At 42.9% G+C, this 23461-nt stretch overlaps 1 protein-coding gene across 1 annotated transcript; it reads left to right on the plus strand.

Moving 5' to 3' along the window:
• Positions 1–8214: 8214 nt before the first annotated feature.
• Positions 8215–21701, plus strand: LOC136052795 (protein mono-ADP-ribosyltransferase PARP12-like). The gene is made up of 12 exons (XM_065743178.1): positions 8215–8572; positions 9126–9261; positions 10190–10484; positions 11359–11454; positions 12416–12539; positions 13795–13987; positions 15419–15539; positions 16502–16598; positions 18010–18088; positions 19267–19397; positions 20064–20212; positions 20485–21701. Exons 1-12 carry the CDS (start codon positions 8262–8264, stop codon positions 20757–20759), a joined length of 2007 nt encoding a protein of 668 aa, XP_065599250.1. The 5' UTR covers positions 8215–8261; the 3' UTR covers positions 20760–21701.
• Positions 21702–23461: the final 1760 nt, after the last annotated feature.

Here is a 23461-nt window from a genome sequence, read left to right on the forward strand (position 1 = left end):
CCCAGACTCTCAGGATTTCAGCAGGACTCAGCAGAAGCAACCCAAGAATAGAAAATGCCAAAATCAAGAACATAATCACCTCCCCTCCCTCCTCCCTGGTTGCATGTACAAATCCTTCTGAAGGACTGCTTTTTCTGTGCATGGAATAAATCTTGCTCTAATGCTGACTGTTTGGTAAACGACATTGTCATCTGCAGAAAACCTCCTGCATCTATTGCAGAAGCTATAAATTAATCTAGTGAACAAGGAAGAGAGGATGCTCTCAAAGTTAAAGCAGCTGAAGGCTACTCTGGAGAAGTGGGTTCTGACCCTGTCTTACCACAGAGTTCCCAAATGATGCTAGGCAAGTCCCTTTGAACAAACTTTCACAGGTGGTCTCCTACTGTGTGTTCCTCATTTTCTGGATGTCTGACATAAGACCCCAGTACAGATTTGCAGAAATGCTGAGTAGTATCAGCTGCAACTGTGGTCATGGAGAACAGGCTGAGCCCATAGCTGCCCACAAATGCTGAACTCTCTAAAACATGAGTACTTGGGTATCTTTTATCAAATACACAACAGGAATGGGTATTCTATAGATTAATCAGTTTGTGCTTTCATTTCACAAGTGTAAAGCAAGGAAAATAAAATTATCTTCACATCTTGAAGCTCTTTTGATTTTATGACTCTATAACACACATATATATAGGGAAAGAAAATTAAAGCTGCACCAGACAATTTAAATTTTGCTATAATGTCACAACTTTTGTTCAAAAATGTTTTTCCAGGCTTTTTGACTCAGAGATATTGATGTAAAACAATGCTCACAAAAATGCAACTAGTCAGATATTCTTTCCTCTCAACTCCTAGATCCTCAGTGTGCACCTCTATCTTAAAAATGACCAAACAAACAAACAAAAATCTCAGATGCATTATATGCACAGAGCACATACAACACACTTCAGAAAGTTGTGAGAAGGGGAATCTCTGGGAGTGTTTAGAGGTTGGAGATGACCTCTTTGTTTTGGGAAAGTAACCACTCTGAGCATGTAAATAAATTTCCAAGCAAAATCATTCTCCTCAACACCACAGGAATTAGAGTTACTAAGTGGCTGCTGTCTTTATACACACTCCAGCTCATTATATGAGAGGCAGTTAGAGTTTGAGATTTGCTCACAGCAAATAAGCCACAGCTTTGACATGTCTGCTCTCTTATTTCATGTTTTCATTCATTTTCTAGATGTCCATAGTTTTCTCACACAAACATGGCATGAGGATCTTTATAACACCTTTGCACTACATGTGCAAAAAGTAATGCATCAACATTCTGATGAAGAAAGAGAAACATCAGGTCCTTTTCAAAAGTAAAAACAGAAAAATAAAAAATAGCTCTATTTTTCTGTGCATATAATTTCAAAAGAATAAGACTGCCTCTTTTTCAGTCCTATTTGCCTACAGTTAAGTACTATGTGGTAGTGATAATTCGTACCACAAACTTCCTTTTAAAGAAGTCTTCCTTCACTATTTCAGGGTACAAAGACTGATGGAAAAAAAAATCCTTTGTGAAAATTACATTGATCAGTAATAGCTTTGGAAATGAAATGAAGGAAAATAAGCTGAAAATGTCCCCACCTCTGGTTGAAATCATCTCCACTTTAAGTATGGAATTTCTAAGACAAAGCTACAAAACATGTAAATCTACTTTTAGGAGACAAACATGAAGCAGCACAAGGTTTATTAATAAGTTCCTCTTTTTTAATAGAACTTGAAACTTGCTAGCATAGTAGCACCATTCTTACAAAACAAAAGCAGCGATTCCACGTCCTACATTCCAGCAGACATACTGGCTTTATTATAAAACCAATCTGAAGGAGTAAATGCAACCATTACACAAAAAAGTACACGGAATGTATTTTTACACAGAAATTATAAGGCATTACGTAGGTAGATAGGTCAATAACAGTCTGATACAGATAGAGCTGTTTGGCAAGAGGGAGAACAAGGCAACAGCAATTCAGCAGGGAAACATGCTTTGTTCTATGTCAGTGTAGAAAATTTCTCTGAAATTGTGCTTCTATTTACACCAGGAATAATCTGTGTTATAGAGAATATTGCCTTTGATCCCAGTGGAAATACTTTTCTGCTTTATGTCTTGTATCTGATTAGTACCTATGAATATGTTCTCACTTCAGAGTGGCAGTCCTAGTAAAACTATACACACTTCAATATTCTGTGTAATTTAAGTCTCCCTTTATCGGGCATGTATTTTAGTTGGGATTCTAGGTAGCTGCTTGAGATAATATAAATGTACTAGTTTCATACCTTAGTATACTATTGCAACAAGTTTTGGAAAGAACACAATGTTTTTTGCTTTATGAGATACTTTGCCCTTTATGTCCACCTTCTGGCACTGTGAGGAGCCACTTCAGATCTCTGAGTGATTTCCCTGTGACATTCCAGGTGATGCATGGCATAACACTGGAGGAACTGCAAATTTAGCTGATGAGCACACAAATGCGTAAATGAACTCACAGTGGAAAAAGACACATGAAAGCATCAGAAATTTCTCATTGCAGCAAGGAAGCTTCAGTTGGAAGCAGGGCTTAATAACTGGAAAATAAAGCCACATACTTCTTATTTCTTGCAAAGGTAATTTTAGCTTTTTGTGTTTATTGTTGTTGTTGCTGTTGTTGTTTTCTTTCTCTCTTTTTAGATTTGCTTGTGATGTTTCACATTCATAGCTGACTTACGACTTCTAAAGCTTTTGGGCAGAATCCAGAATCCATTAGCCTCTCCTATAGTTACAATGATCCTGCTTTTTCCTGGCTACAGATCTTAAGGTTGTTGGAAAGCTTTCAGAGGCTCATGGAACCCCGAGACTGTGTTGTGGACTTGTCTGATCCGAGTATCCAAAAAATGAGTTGCATGTGATTATGAGGGAATAGACTTGCTGATCCAAGTGATCTCCTCTGCTCTGTGCTCCAAACCATGTTGATTAACATGTAGCATGATTATTATTATATAAATGCCAATAACCTCAATCAAAAATAGCAAACTTCTGTGGTCGTTTGATTGGTTTTTTTGTTGTTGTTGTCGGGGTTTTTTTTGGTGTTTCTTAACCTTCTATTTTTTATTTTTATTTTTTTTTGAGGCAGTACGTGCACGCTTTTCACTTGTAAGTACAATATGTTGCCATAAGCATATCTCTTCATAAGTCCTTATCAGTGGAATTTCATACTTTGTCTAACACATGTTGAAACACCATACAACCAGGCCAACTTCTGCATTGTTGCTGACTGCAGTGCAAAATGAAAGTCACTTCAGAAACTGTTCTGGTTCCTGATGAATTTATTTTTTATCACAAGAAACTGAAAAGTTATTGAGCTTTTAAAAGAAGAGTTTGAACTGCTAGAGATGCTAATTTGAATGCATTCATTTTAAGCAAATTTTAACGATACATAGATAAATAGTTTGGTGGCAATGCATACATTAAAGAAAACAGAATTGGTATTCACAAGCTGCCAACAGAGTGGCCACTCTAATCAGACAGAGGAAGACTTAAAGGAAGAATTAAAGAGTATATAGACAAATTAGGATATTGCTGGAATTGTTCAGTCTGGAGAAGAGAAGGCTCAGAGGGAGACCTTATCGCTCTCTGTAACAACCTGAAAGGAGGTTGTGGAAAGGAGAGTGTCAGCCTCTTCTGCCAGGTAACTGTGATAAGACAAGAGGGAATGGCCTTAAGTTGTGTCTGGGAAGGTTCAGGTTGGATATAAGGAAATATTCCTTCTCAGAAAGAGGTGGTGGAGTCACCAACCCTTGAGTTGTTTATGGAAAGGGTAGGTGTAGTACTTAGTGACATGGTTTAGTGGGCAGTATTGGTGGTATGTGGACAGTTGGACTAGATGGTCCTAGAGGTCTTTTCTGACCTTAATAATTCTAATGTAGTGATAAATGAAGGCAAAGCTGTTCTGAGACAAGAAAATACTTCTGTGCTTTGGCTGTCTTTCTTTGCATCTGTTTCAGTAAACATTTAGATTTTGTTGGTTCCTGCATTTTCCCCCCCTACCTTTCACAAGATTCATCTTGAACTTTTATTCTAAATTAAGAGAAATAGGAGCATAACAACTCAGCTTCAGTCAACAGATTTGTGTTTCCTTCATTCATGATCATGGCTTTTAAAGGAGTGCCTCTGTGGGCTGGGGTATTTTCACAAATGTAAAATGGACAAATCCATGCAGAGCCACCTGCTCAAAACATTCTGTATAGCTGTACTTATACTATCACTCACTCAGACTGCTGTATGAAAAATTCTGCTGCTCAAGATGTTGCTCACTAACTCATTTGAGGATCCCTATAGTATTAAAGGAGTTAATGACCACATTAAGAAGTCCTGGGAAAGAGATGTGCTTCAAGGATTTAGTCTTAGCAAACACAACATCTTCGTATGAGCTGACAGGGCTCTGCACTGCTCTTCCAGCAAGGGATTATGGAATCACAGAAAAGTTTGTGTTGGAAAGGACCTTTAAGAACATCTAGCTCCAACTCCCCTGCTATAAGCAGGGACACCTCCCACTAGATGAACCTCTTGAAACAGTGGATTAGGGAAACAGACACCATAGGCCTCAAAAGTAATAAGTTCCTGCACACATCGACTCAAAGATGGTTAAGGGTCTGGAGAAGACACGTGAGGAGCAGCTGAGGGCCCTGGGTTTGCTCAGCACAGAGCAGAGGAGCTGAGGGGAGCCCTGATGGAGGCTGCAGCTCTCACAGGGAGCAGAGGGCAGTGCTGAGCTCTGCCAGGAGTTGGACTCAGTGGTCCTGGTGGGTCCCTTCCAACTCTGGGTCAGCCTATGATTCTATGAACTCTAGTGAGTTTGGGATCAGATCTAGAGAAGGGTGCATGCCAGTCTGCAGAAGAATAAAGTTGAGGAAACTCATGATCTGCAGAGGAAAGAAGAGGCTGGAGGAAACCAGTGAAGAACATAATGTGTCTGTGTGAAAACAATATGTTTTCCAGGCTATGGCTAGCACAATAAACAGACATTTACAGCTGCACCAAGTAAGTAAAGCTTCAACAGAATAAAACCAGAGCTGTACCAATGACATACAATGGTATCACTAACTTCACTGTGAATTTTCAGTCCAGAACCAATTTTCATTCCAGAAGTAAGGTCACTTGTGAAGTATTTAGGCAACACTGTATATTACAAAAAAAAAAAAAAAAAAAGAGTAGACTAACCAATTCTTCTAAAATAGGCAGTTCTGTTAAAAACAACAGTGTCCTATATCCTGTCCAGCCTATACAGTTAGTTGCTGAAAACAAGCTCAGTCCTGAGGCAACTATAGAAAACATGGATTCACCCTGCTTTCTGCATGCGTAGGATTGAAGATTTCTGGGACAGCCAATAGCCCCACAGCCTGGTGTTAACGATGTACTGCAGCGGAACTGAGCCGCTCTTGCTTTGTTGTTGTGGTATGCGTGTCATCTGTTGCCTGGGTGATTTGTAGTTTAGTGTGCCACTGGGAAATTCCTGGGACTGTAATTGCAAGCTTGTCATACAGAGATGTTTTCGATTAACCCTTACTTGAGAAATACAAGTCATAAGTGAAGATATTAGTGTAGTACACAGAAATAATGTAGAACAAATATATGCCTATGTAAATGAACCAGTTGCACTCATTGAAAAACTCATTGAAAGTTTAACCAAGTGTTAAAGTAACCATGCTGTCAGAACATCACTGTAAATAAGGATTAGGCCTCCAAACGTGTGCTTGACTGTAGGTTGAGAAGAGATCAAAAACACTGCCAAGTAAACATACCGTACTTCCAAGCTTCTAAGCCCCTGATGGTTGGCAGTGCAACCGTACTAACCAGAAGGCAACATTTCAACAAAGAACATCCAAGCTCTCAAGTTCAAAATTTATTTTTTTCAGTGCATTTTCCTTACCTGTGTCTGCACGAATTCCACAGAAATGCAGGGAAGGCTCAATACTGTGGACAATAAAGCTAGGAGCTTCACCATGCTAGCTAGGGGAACGGCTAAAACAGCTGGGGTGGGAAGTGGGTTACACCACATGTTGTTGCAACTAGGGATCTCTTACAGGTGTATGCTCAAATTTCAGTGAAAAATTACTGAATTACTATATACTGAAGACAAATACATGATGTCAAAATTTGAAACAATACAATTGTCCATTAACTCTTACTAAAAATAAAGATAACTATCTAATGATTGAACCTGAAATAATTATATCGTAAGGTTTTCATAGCACAATACATCATATATTATGAGAGATGGCTCACTGAAACTGTTACGTATGAAGCCCAACAACTACTAAAAATCCCTTTGCAAGTCCAGCAGCTGCTCCAAAGACGTAGGAAACACTTAAAAGGAGGTTATTACAGGGCCAACGCACAAAACAGTCATAAACTGTACGTAGAACTGCCCATAAGCAATTATATAATGATCACATTTAACTAAACAGTTCCAGCCTTACCTTTAATTAGGGTATTTGGGAGGTGAAGAGAAGACACATGCCTTATGTGATCCCTTAGATTTCATGTAACCCATTCTCACATTGGAAGTATTTAATTTTACAAATGAAAACTGACTTTTTCATTAGCAGATTCTTCTGAAGGAGAAAATACAATTTTGCTTATATATTATTCATAGGTGGGGAAGTTATATCAAATCAAAGAGGTACTTTATTTCTTCCTGAGGAACATGCCACGGAACGAACTACAAGAAACTTGTGTGAGAAGGAATAAACCATGGTACTTCGGGTATATGTTTGGGGATGGGAAGGTATTCAAAAGCAAATCTTCCCCTTGCATCAGACGTTGGCTCTTTTTTTAGTCCAACTTTTGATCCTGTGAAAAAATGACAGAATGATAGTTTTGGCTATTCCTTTATTGAATGGCTTCTGAGCTTTGAAGACGTTGAGGCCCTATATCAAGAGAAAGGCAACAGAATTGTAAAGGGTTTGGAGCACAAGTCTTATGAGGAGAGGCTGAGGGAACTGGAGTTGTTTAGTCTGGAGGAGAGTCAGAGGAATTCTTCAACAACACGAAAGAAGGTTGCGGCAAGGAGGGGGGTCAGCCTCTTCTCCCAGGTAACTGTGATGAGAGAGAATAGCCTTAAGTCGCACCTGAGGAGGTTCAAGATGCATACAAGGAACAATTTCTTCTGGAAGGGTGGTGATATGTTGGAACAGACTGTCCAGGGGAGTGGTGGAGTCACTGACCCTGGAAGTGTATCAGAACCATATGGATGTGGCACTGAGGGATGTGGTCAGAGGGCAAGGTGGAGATGGGCTGATGGTTGGACTAGATGATCTTAGAGACCTTTTCCAACCTTCATGATACTATAATACCACGGTTTTCCATTGTGGATAGTAGCTCCTCACTCCTTCAGGAGTACTAGAGAGTTCTTTCTTTCTTTGGGACATAGATGAATGTCCTTTTGGAACAGTTAGTAGATCTATGTCCTCCTTGGCTGAGATTTTTTTCATAGCAGTTCCGGACTCCTCTGGGATAGGTACCCAAGAATATTTCTCTGTTCTGAATGTAATTGTATGCCTGATAACACCTTGTGTTCTGCATGCTTTGAACCAGTTTTCTTTCTAATGTCACAATTTTTCATTTTAGATATCTCCTCTCTGGCGACAGCTACGGGACTTGAGGGAGCTGTCAGGGGAGGGCTAGGCTGAGTATTAAGGAAAGGTTCTTCACCAGAGGGTGGTGAGCGTGGAACAGGCTGGCCAGGGCAGCGGTCACAACACTGAATCACTGAGTCACAGAATTGTAGGGGTTGGAAGGGACCTCTAAAGATCATCTAGCCCAATCCCCCTGCCAAAGCAGGCTCCCTAGACCGAAGCTTGCTGGGGTTCAAGAATTGCCTGGACAGTGTTCTCAACCATGCAGTCCGATTTTTACATGGTCCTAAGTGGAGCCAGGTGCTGGATTCCACGATCCTTCTGTCTCCAACCGGGGCTAGTTTACACTTCTATGACACGACCAAAGCCGCGCTGTGATACCCTCAGCCCCGCGACGGCTGCTCGGCAAGCACAGTACCCCCTAGGGCGGCAGCGGCGCAATGACGTCACCCCTCGGTTCCCCTCCCGCCAGCACGGCCGCGGCCGCTCCACAGCCCGCCCCTTCCTGCTCGCTCGGCCGCCCAGGCGGCGTTTTCGCTTTCGTTTCCTCGTCCGGGAGGCGAGGGAGCGACGGAGCCGGAGTCGCTTCCGGGGCCGGCCCACCGGGAGAAGGCAGCCTGGTCATGGCGCTGCCCACCCAGGCGCTGCGGGCGCTGTGTGCCGGCGGCGGCAGCCTGGAGCTGGACGAACTGCTGCGGCGGCTGCCGGGCCGGCCCACGGCGGAGCAGCTGACTGCGGCGCTGCAGGATCCGCAGCGCTTCACGCTGGTTCGGACGCGCGACGGAGCGGGAGCGGCGGCGGAGTCGGTGCTGGTGGTGGCCACCAGCGCGCTGCGGCTGTGCCCGGAGCACGGCGCGGGCTGCTGGGGGGGCTGCGGGCGGCTGCACCTCTGCAAGTACCACCTGAAGGGCGTCTGCCGCAACCAGCAGGCCAGGTGATCTGCGGGGGGAGCGACGGCTTTCGGGCCTGGAATCGGAGGGGCGAGACGGGAGCCCCGCGTCGGGGCTCGGCCGTGCCCTCCTCGGTGGGGAGAGGCTGCGTTGCTTCCGCGCGGCGAAGCTACTTTCAGCACTCGTTGTTTTTCTCTCCTCGAAGCGGAGGGGCGGCAGAGGTCGTGAGGGATCTGTTCTGCCTCCGCCGCTTCCTTTCCGCCTCGCCGTCGCTTCCTCGTAGGGCCCTGGCCTGCCCCAGTACGCCCTGGGCTGTGTCGGTTTGGTTGGCTGAGGGCGTTTGCTTCCTTATTTGCTGTTGTCCCGTGCACAGGTGTGGGCCGCGGGGCGGATATGCCGTCGGGCTGCAGTAACGCTGCGAGGGCGGTGAATGAGAAGTAGCGGGGCGGATATCCTCGGGGCAGTCGTGTCATCGCGTAGTTACGTGACAGAGGAGCGCTACAGATTTTTCTGGGACTGGCGAACTTGGCGTGCTGATATAGGCGGGGTACTGAACTGTGCTAATGTGTTATCTTCATTTTGCGTTCGGCTTTGTAGGAAGGAATGCAAGTTTATTCACGACTTCAACTCTCCCCACAATCACTCTGTCCTCAGTCAGCATGGGCTCGACACTTTTAGCAACGATGAACTCCGCCAGCTTCTGCTCCAAAATGACCCTACCCTCCTACCAGAGGTGAGCGCAATGTGACTGTTCTTTGCACCCTTTTGAGTGACCGTCACAAAGTGGAAGAGGCGTGGTGCTAGCTGGAAGCTTTGGGTATCAATTTGGTTACCATAATCCAAATCTAATGCATGAAATCTGCAACCTTTGTTCTTCCACGTGGGTAGGTTGACCCTGGCTGGTAGCACGCGTGCAGCTGCTTGCTCACTCCTGTGCCCCAGCAGAATGGCTGAGGGAAAATGGAAGAAGAAAAACGAGAAAATAAGATAAAGATAGTTTAAAAAGTGGTGGAAAGAGGGAAAGAAGTTAAGTATTGCAAAGACACCGCCACTCACAAGCAGACCTATGCCCCGCTGGTCTCTAAGCAGTGTCTAACTTGAAAGAGGGCATCCTCCAGTCCCTCAGATCTTATTGCTGGGCATAACGTTACATGATATGGACTGTCTCTTCGGCCAGCTTAGCTCAGCTTTGTCCTGTCTGCAGTCTCGCCTGCTCCAGCCTGTGGAGTAAAGATAAAGCTTTGGCCATGGTATGTTATCAGCATTTTGACTTCACACTCAAAACGCAGCAGTGTATGGGTTACTGTGAAGAAAATTAACTCCCTGTCAGCCAGACCTATTTCTTCTTGCCATCAAATTCACATTGAGGAAGTTTGCTATTCTGAAACTAGAAAACCAAAGAGTTATGGTAGCAACGCAGTAAAATCCCGTGCTCTACATGTTAGTGATTTAGAACAGAATGCCATTTGCTTGAGGATGTCTCTGACGTGACTACTGTGTGTTGCAAGATATTTCTGGGCAATAACAGGGAAAAGAAGAGGAAAAAAACCTGTACATCTTCTAAATGCAAATTTAAAAATGAAGCTTGAGTTCAAACAGTCTATATGAGCATATTCTACTTGAATCTTTCAATTTTCTTTTTCTTTTTTTCCCCACCCAAGGTCTGCTTGTATTACAACAAAGGTGATGGACCTTATGGATCTTGTACCTTTAAAAAGACCTGCACCAAACTGCACGTTTGCCAGTACTTTTTGCGGGGACAGTGCCGGTTTGGCAGCACCTGCAAGCGATGCCATGACTTCTCTAAGTCAGAATGTTATGAGAAACTGGAGAGACAGGGAATGAGCTCAGATGTTATACAGAAACTGCCCTCCATTTACAGAAATATGTATGCTATACAAGATGGCAAGGGAAGCAAGCATGACACAGAAGATAACAAGTCTTCACAGTACAAAGGTAAATAGATTGTAGTGTCTTTTGAAAACATCAGAGGATTGCTGAAGTCACTATAGTCACACAGATGCCATTGAGGAGGAGAAAATCAAATTTCATGTCCTGATGTCTCTTTTGGAGTGGACTTCTATCGTTGGCAGAGACGTCTTAAATGGAAACAAAGTGGATTTCAAGGCATTATGGGTGTGTAATTGATGAAGTGTCTTTCCAAAGCTGAACATATTATATATGTATTGCTCTGAAAGTAATGCTTCCTAATTATTTTGATGGAAACACCGACAAAGAGCACAATAACACTGTTTGGTAGAGCAAACTCAGCTACAGATGACAGTTTCTCGGCAGTCACCACCAGTAGCTGTGTGTTTTCACCAGTGATGATCCTACATGCCATGCTCGTGAAAATCTGCATGGCTGTCCAGAAAGTGGGTTGTTTTTCACACTGCTTTTGCTACTGCATAGCCAGCTCACGTTCACTGTTTGGTCTCCAGAAGTGTTCAACGAGCATTGATGAATGTTGAGTCGATGGCTGCCATTTTTTCTGCATGGAGGAATTCAGTAACACACCTTTGCTTCATACACACTTCCATATCAGACACCATTGTACAGAGTGCCCCTCTGCTGCCATCTGTTACATGACAACAAAATGTAATGGGATATCGATGGGAAGGTTCAACTTCTACTGTCATATTACCAGCATCCACCTCTAATGTCATGGGCCAACATCCTAAAATGGAAGCCATTATTTTCAGAGCAACTCTTGTAAATAAACCCTCTGTTTCTAGGCATTTTCTCATAGCTGCCTTTCTAAGAGAACCTGTTGAAACCAGAGTACATTGAAACCAGATTACTAATAATGTTTATAATTTCTTCTCTCTAGGAAGAAAACTAAGCTCCAGCCAGGAGTCCACATCTACCACCAATGAAGGAGAACAAATCTGTTTGTATAATCTGTACACAAATTGTATCTTTAAAGGTAGGTTGTGACTGTAGCAAGCTCAGTCTCTTTTCCTTTTTGGAGAAAGTGATAGACATCTTTCACAGGAAAGGGAAGATTATGCTTATCTTTAATTAAATCGTGTTGCAGTATTGAATGCTGGTATGAAAGTTCAACATACATATGAGTTGTTTAGTTTTGCTTTCGAATGTCTAGTATTAGCCTATGTTTGAAATTGGCTGCTTCAGCTGGGTTCACCTAAGGGTCTGCTGTATGGGACTGTATGGTAGGGGTCTTTTCTGTTTGCAAATAACTGCAAAAGTTACTCTGAAATCTGTTTTCTCCCTCGTTTCTTCTAGCATTCTTCCATTCCATCTGTCTGAGCTCTGTATCCCTTTGAAAACCTTCTGACTTGCCCAGGAAAAATGCCACTTTTGTTGGAATGTCCTTTAGTCATCTTTATCCTTGGTGTTCTTGACCTGTGGTACCTCTATGAGGTATTGCACATCTTATACAAAATGTCTTCTTGACTTCCTGTGTTATTATGCTGCCAGCTGCTCTACAGTGAAAGCTAGTGTGTAATTTGTGCTTATGTGTACTGGTGATTAGTTCTTCATTCATTGCTCTCGAGGAATGATTGCATTCTCACTCTTGGAATGATTTCTGAGTGGCTATTCTGAGTGGGCTATTTTTTTCAGCAGTACCACCATGGGACTAAGTGGTTAATCTTACGTATTCGGATCTATGCTGTTAATCTATATAATAGACTTACATGAGCATCTAGTGCATGCAGAAACTGAGCTCTTGCCTATGCTCAAAAATTGTGTTGCTTGATCATGATGAAAAAAACAGTACTACTGCTTGCAATGATTCCATAGCTGAATACATTCCATGCATTTGATACTTTCACCAGCTAGGTGCGTGTGCCTGAAATGTTGGAGTCTTCTTCACAGTCTGTAAAAATAATGCATCTCTTTTTTTTTTTCCCCCACTTTTATAGACAGTTGTATCAGAACTCATTTTCACTTGCCATACAGATGGCAGATCTCTGATGGTAGTACCTGGAAGGACTTGGAGAATATGGAAGAAATAGAGAAAGAATATTGTGACCCCAATAACGTCAGGTATAAACACTTAAAAGATTTAATAACCAAGGGAGCTTACCCTCTGGATGTGCAATAATGGACTGGGCCCTTAGTGGCTATAAATTGCTGCAGTCCTATTGAGTTTGGTATTCTGCTGACCTCACTTTATTCATATGCTGTTGCTTGAGGTCTGACCCATTGTGGTTTATAGAGCTTGGATCTCTATAGGGCCATTGGGTTACCATTCTTGATCTGACTGGGGTGGAGTTAAAAATTTATTTCTAGCAACTCATACAGGGCTGTGTTTTGGATTTGTAACCAAAACACTGTTGATAACAGGCCAGTACTGTAGCTGTTGCTGAACAGTGATTGCTAAGAGTCAAGGTTTTCTCTTTGTTTCCAACCTGGTCTCATTCTCCCCGCCTCCACAGATGTGTAGCTGTGGGTGGGCAGGAATCTGGGCAATCTGATATGAACTGGCTGAAGGGATATTCCATGCCATATAATGTCATGCTCAGCAATAGAACCTCAGCTAAGCAAAGAGAGTTTGAGTTTTTGGTTTGTAAGGTGGCTGCTGTTCAGAAACTCACTGAGCATGCTCTGCCTGAGGGAGTTCTTCAGCGTTTTGCCTTGATTTCATTTTTAAATTATTGCTTATTTATTCAGTCTCCCTTTTTCCTTCACTTCATAGGCTGACTTCACCTTCATCTCTGAGTTTTCTTGTTTTTGCCCTTTCTGTTTTCTTCCTTCTGTCCTGCAGGGACAGGGAGGAGGAGTGAGCAAGAAGCACTGCAGATACATGTCTGCAGGTCACCCTACCATCGTGATTTTTATGGGTCTGATCCATAGACTGAAGTATTTCTCACTCTAAAACATTGAATAACTAGTTCCTGCTGCTACCATAGGAAGTCTTAGTCCTGGGTGGAAAACCCAGATGTATGATTGTATCGTGTACTTTCAAGAAACTGTCTTTGGTTAGAGTTTGCCAATACACAGTTTGATCCTGTGGTTAGAAGTAATCTTCTCTTTCACTCTTTTATATGGAGGATGTGGAGGTAGCATAGGGTTGTCCTTCCTCCCCCTCTGCCTATCCCATGCTGTGGAACTAGAATACTTCAGGTACCTGAAGATGTAAAATGTGTACAAGCACAAGTCAGAATGGAGATTGCTGCAGAAACTACAGGTTCATATTCTGCTCTTGAGTGATGCTGAATTCATTTGCAGATTTGTGTTGAGCTTCAGAATCTATACATAAAAGTTCACAAAGTTGTTTTGTTGGTTTTTTTTTAAACAGATCTGCTAGACCTATTTCTGAGCATGGCTTCATCTCGTACATCTCTTTTGTGGATATGCAGACCTTGTTAAGAAAAGTCAGACGTCTTTCCACAGCCTCCTCTGTGACCAAACCACCCCACTTCATTCTTACAACAGAATGGAACTGGTACTGGAAAGATGAATCTGGTGTGTGGCGGGAGTATGGAAAAAAAGTAAGTGTGGAGAAATGGGGAGAATGTCAGCTGTGTGCTAAGAGTGCAGAATTACTGGGAAGTGTTCATATCCTCTCTTTTGTCACCCCCCTCTCTCCCTCCATACACTTCACAGGTGGTCTTTAAAATCACAATGAGATGTTTTTCCCTATGACTAGTTCAGATGGGATGAGTCACTGCTGAGTCATGGTTGCTACTGACAGATAGTTCTTCAGTGAGTCATGTCAGATAGGATCACGTTAAATACGTTCTTGTCACTGCTCCTAACTAAAACTTTCTGAGATTCCAGTAGCACTCTGTATGTCTTTGTTAAGGTCTGACTGGTGAATGTGCAGTCTCAGTAGTAGTGCTCCCTGCAAGCTCTGAACTATGTAACTTCTGTCTTTGTAACACTCCTTGCTTTTGCTCTGGGGCAGTTTCCCCACTTTTCAGCTCCTTCATACAGTGGTTTTGCCTGAGCTACTATCATGCATCCGCCCTCTAGGGAGTGATGAAGGCAGGCTGGTAACAACAGACAAGAAGGCTGAGGTACTTAACTTCTTTGCCTCGATCTTCTCTGATAACTGCTCATCACACAGCCCTCAAACGTTTGGTTTGGGAGGAGGGGACTGAGGAAGCAATGTCCCTCCCACTGTAAATGAAGATCAGGTTCATGGCCACCTGAGGAACATGAACATCCCCAAGTCTGTGGGTCACAATGAGAGGTGTCCCACAGCCCTGAGGGAACTGGCTGATGTAGTTGCCAAGCCACTCTCAATGGTATTTGAAGTCATGGCAATTGGGTGAAGTTCCTGGTGACTGGAAAAAGGCAACGTCATACCTGATATTTTTAGAAAGGGAAAAAAGATGACCCTGGGAACTACCGACCTGTCAGTCTCACCTCTGTGCCGGGAAAAATCATGTACCAGATCCTCGTGGAAGCTATGCTAAGGCACGTGGCAGGCAGGGAGCTGATACAACCAGCATGGCTTCACCAAGGGCAAATCCTGCTTGACCAACCTAGTGGCCTTCTGTGATGGTGTCGCTGCATCAGTGGTCAAGGGAAGAGCAAGGGAACGAGGGGACAAGGGAAATGGCTTCAATCTCAGGGAGGGTGGATTTAGGTTGGATTTAAGGAAAAAGCTTTTCACAGGAAGGGTAGCAAGACACTAGAACAAGTTGCCCAGAGAGGCAGTGGATGCCCCGTCCCTGGAGATTTTCATGGCAAGGCTGGATCAGGCCCTGGGCATCCGTCCTGACCTAGCTGTGGATGTCCCTGCTCATTGCAGGGGGAGTTAAACTAGCTGACATTTAAGCAACCCCTCCCATATCTAAGGATGCTATGATTCTACGCATTAAGTCTGGTACAGTCTGCAGCCACCTGTTGGTTTTTGAACTTGCTGGTATTTATCAGACCAGGAGAATCTTCTTCTTCTGGTTTTGGCCTGACAGGGTAACAATCAAGTAGCTGCCACTGTAACCAGTGATGACCTGGAGAAAGCTTACACTGCCAGAAGTTCTTCAAAGCTGAACTTCAAAGCAGGAGTGCATGAATATGAACTGGATTTTGAAGGTATGTTCTATTCTGTTTTTTTTATTTTATTTCTCTCTCTTTCCCTCTCTTTCAGGTCATTTGTTTTTTTAAACTATGTTAATACAGGAGGTCAGGTTTCCCTCTCATAACCTTGACCCTCAGTTGCACATAGAGACAGAGCTCCTATCAGAGTTCTCATAACTCATAAGAGCTGCTAATACAGCAAAGTGACTTTCCTATTCCTCCAGACCTTTCATTTTCAAGGGTTTCTTGTGCTAGTTTTAAAAATGTGTACTAGCAGGTGAAAGACTGACATCGCCCTTGATACTAGTACCAGCACTAAATCTGGGAAGCTTCTGGAAGATGTGGCATGTTCTCACTCTCTCCCTGAAGATGAGGCTTCGATTCTGTTGGCTGCTACTGCCTTTTAGTTGCAAGGGTGATATGATAACAGCTATGTGGTGATCCCAGACCTGGGATAACTCTGGAGTTCACTTTGCTGTGATTTGTCTTTAGTGGTGGTCAGTTAAAATGAATGGCCTGCCACACCTGTCAGTTACAGAGTTTGAAATCTACAAATACACGGAGGAATTGAGGAGGAGGAGATATAGTCCACGCAGCAAATGTAGATTTTATTATTTTTTAAAGGGATTCTTTTTGCTTAAGATCAGTTTAAAGAACAATGAAGGCAAAAGTTCCATAGCTGTCAGAGCCTATCATTCCTAATAAACCTAAGAGTGAAATTGAAACTGGAATCCTTTGTGAGCTATGGGGACTTGCTGAGAGTGGGTGGGTGGGTGGTGAGCACATGTGTTGTGCATCACCTGCTTTTATTCTTGTTTTCTTCCCTTTCTTATTAAGCTCTCTTTATCTCAACCCACAAGGCCTTGCAATTTTGGGATTCTGTCCCTCATCCCACTCAGGAGTACATGAATGGCCGCGTGGTGCTTAGCTGCCAGGTTAAAACACAAGATTCTGTTTGTTTTCTTTTTCTTCCCCAGCCATGACTCAGAAAAATCTTCGCTTTAGAACGGAGAGAAAGGTTTGCAGAAGACCCAAATTTGTGTCTCAATCAGAGATCAAAGATATAAGAGAAAGGTAAACTGCAACTGCTCATTCTGAGGTGATGGGTATAGTGTGTTGGGAATGGTTTGCAGAGTCTTGAAGAACAGTATTAATAAGGTGAGAGAGAGCTGTTAAAATGATTTAAACGAAATTGAGAGGTGGACATACCTTTGTTGGAGTACTCAGCCAGGATGTTTTCCAGCCCGGACAAGCTAAGGCCAGGCAACATGGGTGAAGGAATTTTGGACTTCCCCACAGAAAGTGTGCAAGTGTAGAAGACAATTCAGCATATCGCAGTGTTATTATAGCAGGGAGCTATTTTATTAGAGCAACTGGTGCCGATGGAAGCAGTAAAGAGTATGTGCCTTTTCTGACATCTGAGATGTATTTTCAAAGCTCAGTACGAGTTCAGAAATAATTATTGTGAGAACAACCAGAGGGGTAAGCAGTAGTCATCACAAGTGGATCAAAAGGTGGAAGTGTGAAAAGGGATAAGTTTTTTATCACTCCATGTAGCAACCAGCTTTTTCAGTGCGTTCCCTTGCAGCACGCTGACGGAAACACCACGAGAAGGAGCAGCAGCTAAACTTTCTAACTAACTGAAATGTGAGGGCTGTGTCTGCTCTTATAGTGGATGCATTTACATTGCAAAGCTGTGTATACATTCGTAGGTAGTGAGGCTGTTTTGTGCGAGTTCAACCCTTTACAACTAAGAAAACTAGTTTCATGTTTAGTTCACTGTATGTCAAGATTCTTTGCTCGTTTGGCATCTTGCTTCCTGCCGTAAGTCTTAACAATATGGAAAAATATTTTCATCTACTGAACTGAAAAGACCATTCTGAAATGTTTCTGAGTATGTTAAGTTGCCTATTTCCTCCCTTGTCTTGGCAAAAACGCTAGTACCAGGTATTGGTATTCCACATCGTAACATCATGCAGTGCACTGAGAGCTAAAGAGTTAATGCTGCAGTTCTGTGCATTGCTGATCCTTCTGCTTCTTTAGTTTCAGAAGAGAAGAATGGACTACAGCTCCCAGATTTCATTTTTCTGTTTCTGTTTGGAGGGAAAGATAAAACGGGCTGGGAGTCACAAGACTTTCCCCTCTTTGCTCCCTGGTTGCTTTGCCTACAGCATTAGAGTAAGGCCTTCGGTGTTGGAAACTCTCTCTTTTGCATTCAATTTATTAGCTTCAGTTTCAGTCATATTGCAGTATATTGTATTATCTCACATTCCACTTCTGTATTTAGGAAACTAAGACCTTTAGCTTGCTGCCACTGTTCTCTCTCATCCAGGCCCATCTCCCTACCTTTTCCCTTTCCCTGGGTGTGGACCTGTGGGTATTTTCACCCCTTTGTCACAGAAGTTTGGCCAAACCATGACACGTATGTACATAAAATGTAAGGATTTGCTTTAATTGTCTTTTCATAGTGTCTTGTACTATGCAGGGGCTTTAAGAATACAGAAGAATTTAAGAGGATTCCACCTCACTGGGACAAATCCGCTCTGCCTGAGCTGGGATTCAAGGTCTGGAGCTTTTTGTTTCATTTTTCCATTGTTGTTCTTGCATGCAGGTTTGTTAAATCCAGAGCCTTTGGTAGATGTCTGCTTTGTGAATAAGTAATGCAGAGGCATTTCAGAGTTTGAGCCTGATGTCACACTGGGCAGGCCAAGAGGTGAAACCGGAACCAGGTCTGAACTAACAAATAGTGATAGTATAACCATGGTAGCATTGGCTTTCACAGCCACGTATTTATCCCAGCTCTTGGCTAATTTGCCTGAAGGCAAATAACAAGACTTACTGATTCCCCAGGTGCTTAGTTTTAAAGAAGTCCAACATGTCCTGAGGCATCTGAGATAAAATCATGCCTCTAAACTTCAGGGGAGTCAAGACCTGAGGTTTATGTAAGTAGGCAGCTGTACATCTATGGAGCACCACTGAAATCAGCAGAGTTCAGGCTGGCATGAGGATGATAGTGTAACTCCAGTGAACTTTTGTACCTCTGTAACACACCCAGCTAATAACCATGTGCTTTACCTTTGCTGACTTTCTGCCTCTTTCCACCACCATCTCAGTCAAAGATAGATGTTATACCTACAGAAAAGATCTGATGTGAAGCTTGAAAACAGTCAATCTGTAAAATGTAAGGCAGAGTTGTTTGTGTTCGTTGGCTGTAGGGAAACATAAACAAAAAAAGAGTGAAGGAGCGTGGCTCTAGAGGTACTTTTTGATTTGCTGCAACATAAATTCTCTGTTCCTTTTTATTTATTTTCCAGGGACATGGTTTAGCAGACAATATTGGTGGTAGGAGATTGGTTGGACTAGATGATCTTAGAGGTCTTTTCCAACCTTTATGATTTAGTGATTCTCAGAACTGATTACTTCTGAGTACTTAGGTACTGTTCAACAGGTGCAGATGTACGTATCTTGGCCTAGATAGTAAAAGGGGTTGCATGCATCTCCATTACATGACATCCTTCGAGCAGGCAGGCTGGATATTTTAACCCCCAGGAGTTCCCCTTCCCTGTGTTCACTTTTTAGTAGGGATCTATAATCTGCCTTTTTTCCCAAGAGTATTTTTGCCACTCATATCTCTTTTTCTTGAAAAATACTTTAAAGATTTGAGAGGACTACCACTAGGTAGAGTGGCTTTGTTGCGATTTAGTAAAAGATGCGAGCAGTGTTTTAATCTCTTCCCATGCAGCTGATTGATCTTGACAGTTCTTCTGAAGAATACAACAAAGTCAAAGGGGAGTTCCAACGTACAATGCCAAAAACATACATTAAAAGGATTTGTAGAATTCAGAACCCATCTCTCTGGGAACTGTATCAATGGTACGTGTAAAATACCTCTCTGGCATGCATGCATGGAGTTTGTTGTCTCTGCAATCAGTTGTATGCTACGGGTAGCCAGGCAGTCTTGAAAAGCATCTGCATTTCAGAATATTTCCACTCCCCCCTGGAAATACCTAGTCAGAATCAGCAGTGTCGATTAAGGGGTACCAGCAAAACCAGAAATCAGTCAAGACTTGGAGTTCAGAATATTCATTCACATGAACTCCATGGGAGCAAGTGTTTCTGATGTCTTCCAGGCTCAAGTCTAGGGCAGCTGCTTTCCACTGAAGCCATGAGGCTGGACGTCAGCCCCGTCTGCCACAAACACTGGTTTGAACTGCTCAGAACTGAAACAACTTTCAGAATTCAACACAAGGCTCACTGAGGGAAAGCCTTGCCATGAACTTCCATGTTTAGCAAAAAATTAATGGCACTTCCCCCACACCCACCAGGTAGTGAACGGAACAAAACCTTTTCAGTCATTAAATACCTGGAGGCTTTTGTGTACAATGAAAGAATGTTTGTAGCCAGCTAGAGAACACAATACCTTGTTTACTCAAGCTTTGGCCTTAATGTAAAGATCTTCAGAGTTGGTCTCTGAGTGCTAATACAGTTGGAATCTATCTGGCTGCTGTGGAACTACAAAGATGCCACTTCTTGTTACAGGCAGAAGGAGCAAATGCAGAAGAGCAATGGTGGAAAGACAGATGAACGTTTCTTATTTCATGGGACCAGTAAAAAACACATTGATGCCATCTGTCATCAAAACTTTGACTGGAGGATCTGTGGCCTTAATGGGACAATCTATGGCAAAGGTTGTTTTTCAGCTTTCGTTGATTTTAGGCTTGCTACAAAATACTCAGTAGTCACTACAGATGTGTCAAACTAGGAAGGGGACACTGGGCCAATCTGGGTTGGTTGTGAACAGCACTGCTGACCTTCACAATGATCACTTGGAGCTAAAGCATAATGGAAAGTTCATGAACTGCTTCATGGCTTTTGGTTACACATTTGCTTTTGCGCTGTATTCTTTCCTTCTCTGTAATTTTGGTGTCTTATCAACTCCGTCTTGATGTCTTTTCTGCAGGAAGTTATTTTGCAAGGGATGCATCATATTCTGATGCCTACTGCAGGGAAGGTTCGTGCACCAAGACCATGTTCCTGGCACGGGTGTTGGTGGGAGAGTTCACCGTTGGCAGTTCGAGTTATGTTCGCCCTCCCCTGAAGGACAACCAGAACTTCTACGACAGCTGTGTGAACAGCTCTTCAAACCCTTCCATCTTTGTCATCTTCGAGAAGCAGCAGGTTTATCCAGAGTATCTCATAGAATACTTGGACCAGGCATTTGCAAGAATGGTGTAGCAGCAGAACTAGTAATCATTATGTGTAGGTCAAATAAACAGTATATTTGTCTTGACATAAATGAGAAAAGTGATTTCTAGAAGTCATGTAGTTGGGTAGATGAGCATTCAGACTATTATTCTGTCCTTCCTGTGCTATGGAAGTTAAGGGCTAAAATGACAGAAAGGATATTTTAAAGGATTTTAATTCTGTCCTACTGTTTTAGCAGGTGTCAGCTTTTCCTGTACTAGTGTGAATTTACTAGATAGATTCACTGATGGCTGTAACATTAAGATTGGCTATAACTAACAACTTCAGATAATATTCAATTACAGTTGCTTCAGGGTAGATCTTCGCCAGTGTTCTCTGTTGAGAGGCTTCCCCTTTCTACCTTTTTATCTTTCGCCTCAGAGTTGGATAAAACCTGCTTTTTTTAATTAATCTTCTACAACAGCAGATATTTAATGAGCCTGTGCAATCTGTCTCTTGTACTTAACTCACCACCTAAATTATTAGCAGCACTGGTTTTATGCCCCCACTTCTAATCTACACCAACAGAGCTGCAAAAATGAAACCTTTGTGGAGAAGGAACAGGTACTTACTGTCACTCACTGATTTTCTCATTTAAAATCAAGTAGCAAAGTTCTGAATCAGAATAAGGGTTGCTTTGAGGTTTTGTACTTAAACAATTGACTTTACCAGTAACTACTGTACTTCAAGTTTGTGCCTACAAAGGCATACGTGGAGTGAGGGAATGAGAAAGCAACTCACCTCATTCAAGATTATTATGCCTGGGAGTGAAATACAGTGCTTGCACTGATTATTTGACGGTCCTCTTTCTTTGAAGCATCCTTATGATTCTGTTATAACTGCTATGAAAGAATGAGCACCATCTCTTGCTTTCATTAGATGTATTTAGTTGCAGGGGACACACTAGTTACCTACGTAATCGAGGTGTCTGGACTTTTTGCTGGAGAAAAGCATTTTACTTGCAGATAATCTTCAGAGGCACAGCTGAAACTTTTACATATCTCAAGACTAAGCTGAGCATTGAATTCCTCTCAGCAGAAGATGTGAGACGGTATTAGGGCTGAGCATATTAGTGCATGCAGATAAACAAAAGTCTTGAACTGTTGGGCGTTTCTCATGATGAGAGCTGCTGATGCATAGATAGTTGGCATCCCACTATGTTAATGCTTCTGAATGAGCTAGCTACAGCTTACCACAAAAACTTTAAGATGTGTTTGTTATGACAAAAAAAGCCTTCTCTCTACCGCTGCTCTAGAAGCACTTCTTTCCCATTCACCTGATTCCTGATTGACAGGTGGATGTCAGGCAACTTCGTATCACCTGAACCGTGAGCTATGAGCTGAGCCATGGTTAGCCAGAACAAGGCTGGCAGAAGCTCTTTCTATATGAACTGTAAAGCAAGCAGCACAATACCTAAATGAAAATAGCCCCAGTCATGCCTAAATGCAGGAAGTACATAGCAAGGCTTCCTGCCAAAACCTGTTATCTGTATGTTCATAGCAAATAAGGCTGGGGGCGTGCCATAAACTGACATAGCTGAAGCCATTGTTCCGTGCTCGATGCAACAAGAAGCTGTGTTAGCCTTCTGCCAGGAAGGCATGTGAAAAGTTCAGATATCTTTAATAAAATTTGGACGGTTAATTCAGATAAATCAATATTTTATTTTTTGTTTTTACAACTGTTATTCACAGGCATGGCTGTGTTTGTTACTTTGCGATCGATTATTTCCCCACTAACATCCAAAAGAGAAAACTTACCCTGGTTTCCACTTTTCAGACTTGAGTGGAAAGGTTCCTGTGTATCAAGAATTAAAAGGTATTTGACTGCTGAATTTTTTGTCATGTGTTTCTTTACTCCACCCACCCCATGCCCCCCTCCCCCCACTCTCTGAGAGCACCACCTTTGGTCACCTATCTGATTTCTTGGAAGCTTCCTTAAAGATGCTGTTGCTAAGTGCCAGAAGCCTCTACGGCTTTTAGGATTGAATTGAGAAATGAACAGGTTAAAAGAGTCATTTGTACTACACCCAAACTTTAGACAGAAACTGGTACTGAACTTCTTTTCTGAGTGATAAAGACCTCTCTTTACTACTCAAGACAAAATAAACTGAGCATGAAAAATGCCACCATCTTTCACTTTCTGCACCTCTCACTCACTCCCCTACCAAGCGAGGAGAAGGATCAGCTGTGAAGACAAGATGGTAAGCCAGCAGAAGGCAGTCTCCCTCTGCCAGCAGGGCGACCTGGAGCACAGCGTTTTGGGCCGTGCCCCTGCACCAGGCTGGGCAGAGGTCTGACAGCCTCCAGAGCCAACCCACCCCACGGCTTACAGAGCTCACCTGGAGTCAGGCAGAGGCTTTGCAGGCACATCCAGCTGGCTCCTAACTAGCACCCTTGCACTTCTCATCTAGTCTGTGACTCACTACTGAAACCCTAGCATCCTGTCTTGCACACAGCCATAGCACCCAGCAGTGCAGGCAGCAAACAGCAACTGACTGTGGTCTGGAGAGCCAGGCCAGTGGGAACAGAGCAGTGAAAAAACAGCTCATGAGTCAGCCACAGATGCTTTCGGCATATTTACTATTGTAAATGCACAGGAGAATCTGCTTCTAGGTAAAGCAGCATTCGAGATGGAAACATCCTTTAACAAAGGGAAATGAGAAGTTGGTCATTTAAGAAAGAAACACATACATA

Source organism: Cyrtonyx montezumae, unplaced genomic scaffold (assembly GCF_038088225.1).
Source record: "Cyrtonyx montezumae isolate F1298 unplaced genomic scaffold, pur_monq_1.0 scaffold_3, whole genome shotgun sequence".
Classification (NCBI taxonomy): Eukaryota; Metazoa; Chordata; class Aves; order Galliformes; family Odontophoridae; genus Cyrtonyx; species Cyrtonyx montezumae.

Excerpts from the sequence above, each read along its gene's own strand:
- LOC136052795 (XM_065743178.1), top strand. The coding sequence starts at position 8,262 with ATGGCGCTGCCCACCCAGGCGCTGCGGGCGCTGTGTGCCGGCGGCGGC. Across the intron at positions 8,573-9,125 it reads TGCCGCAACCAGCAGGCCAG|GAAGGAATGCAAGTTTATTC; the intron begins GTGATCTGCGGG and ends TCGGCTTTGTAG. Across the intron at positions 19,398-20,063 it reads CTCTGGGAACTGTATCAATG|GCAGAAGGAGCAAATGCAGA; the intron begins GTACGTGTAAAA and ends TTCTTGTTACAG.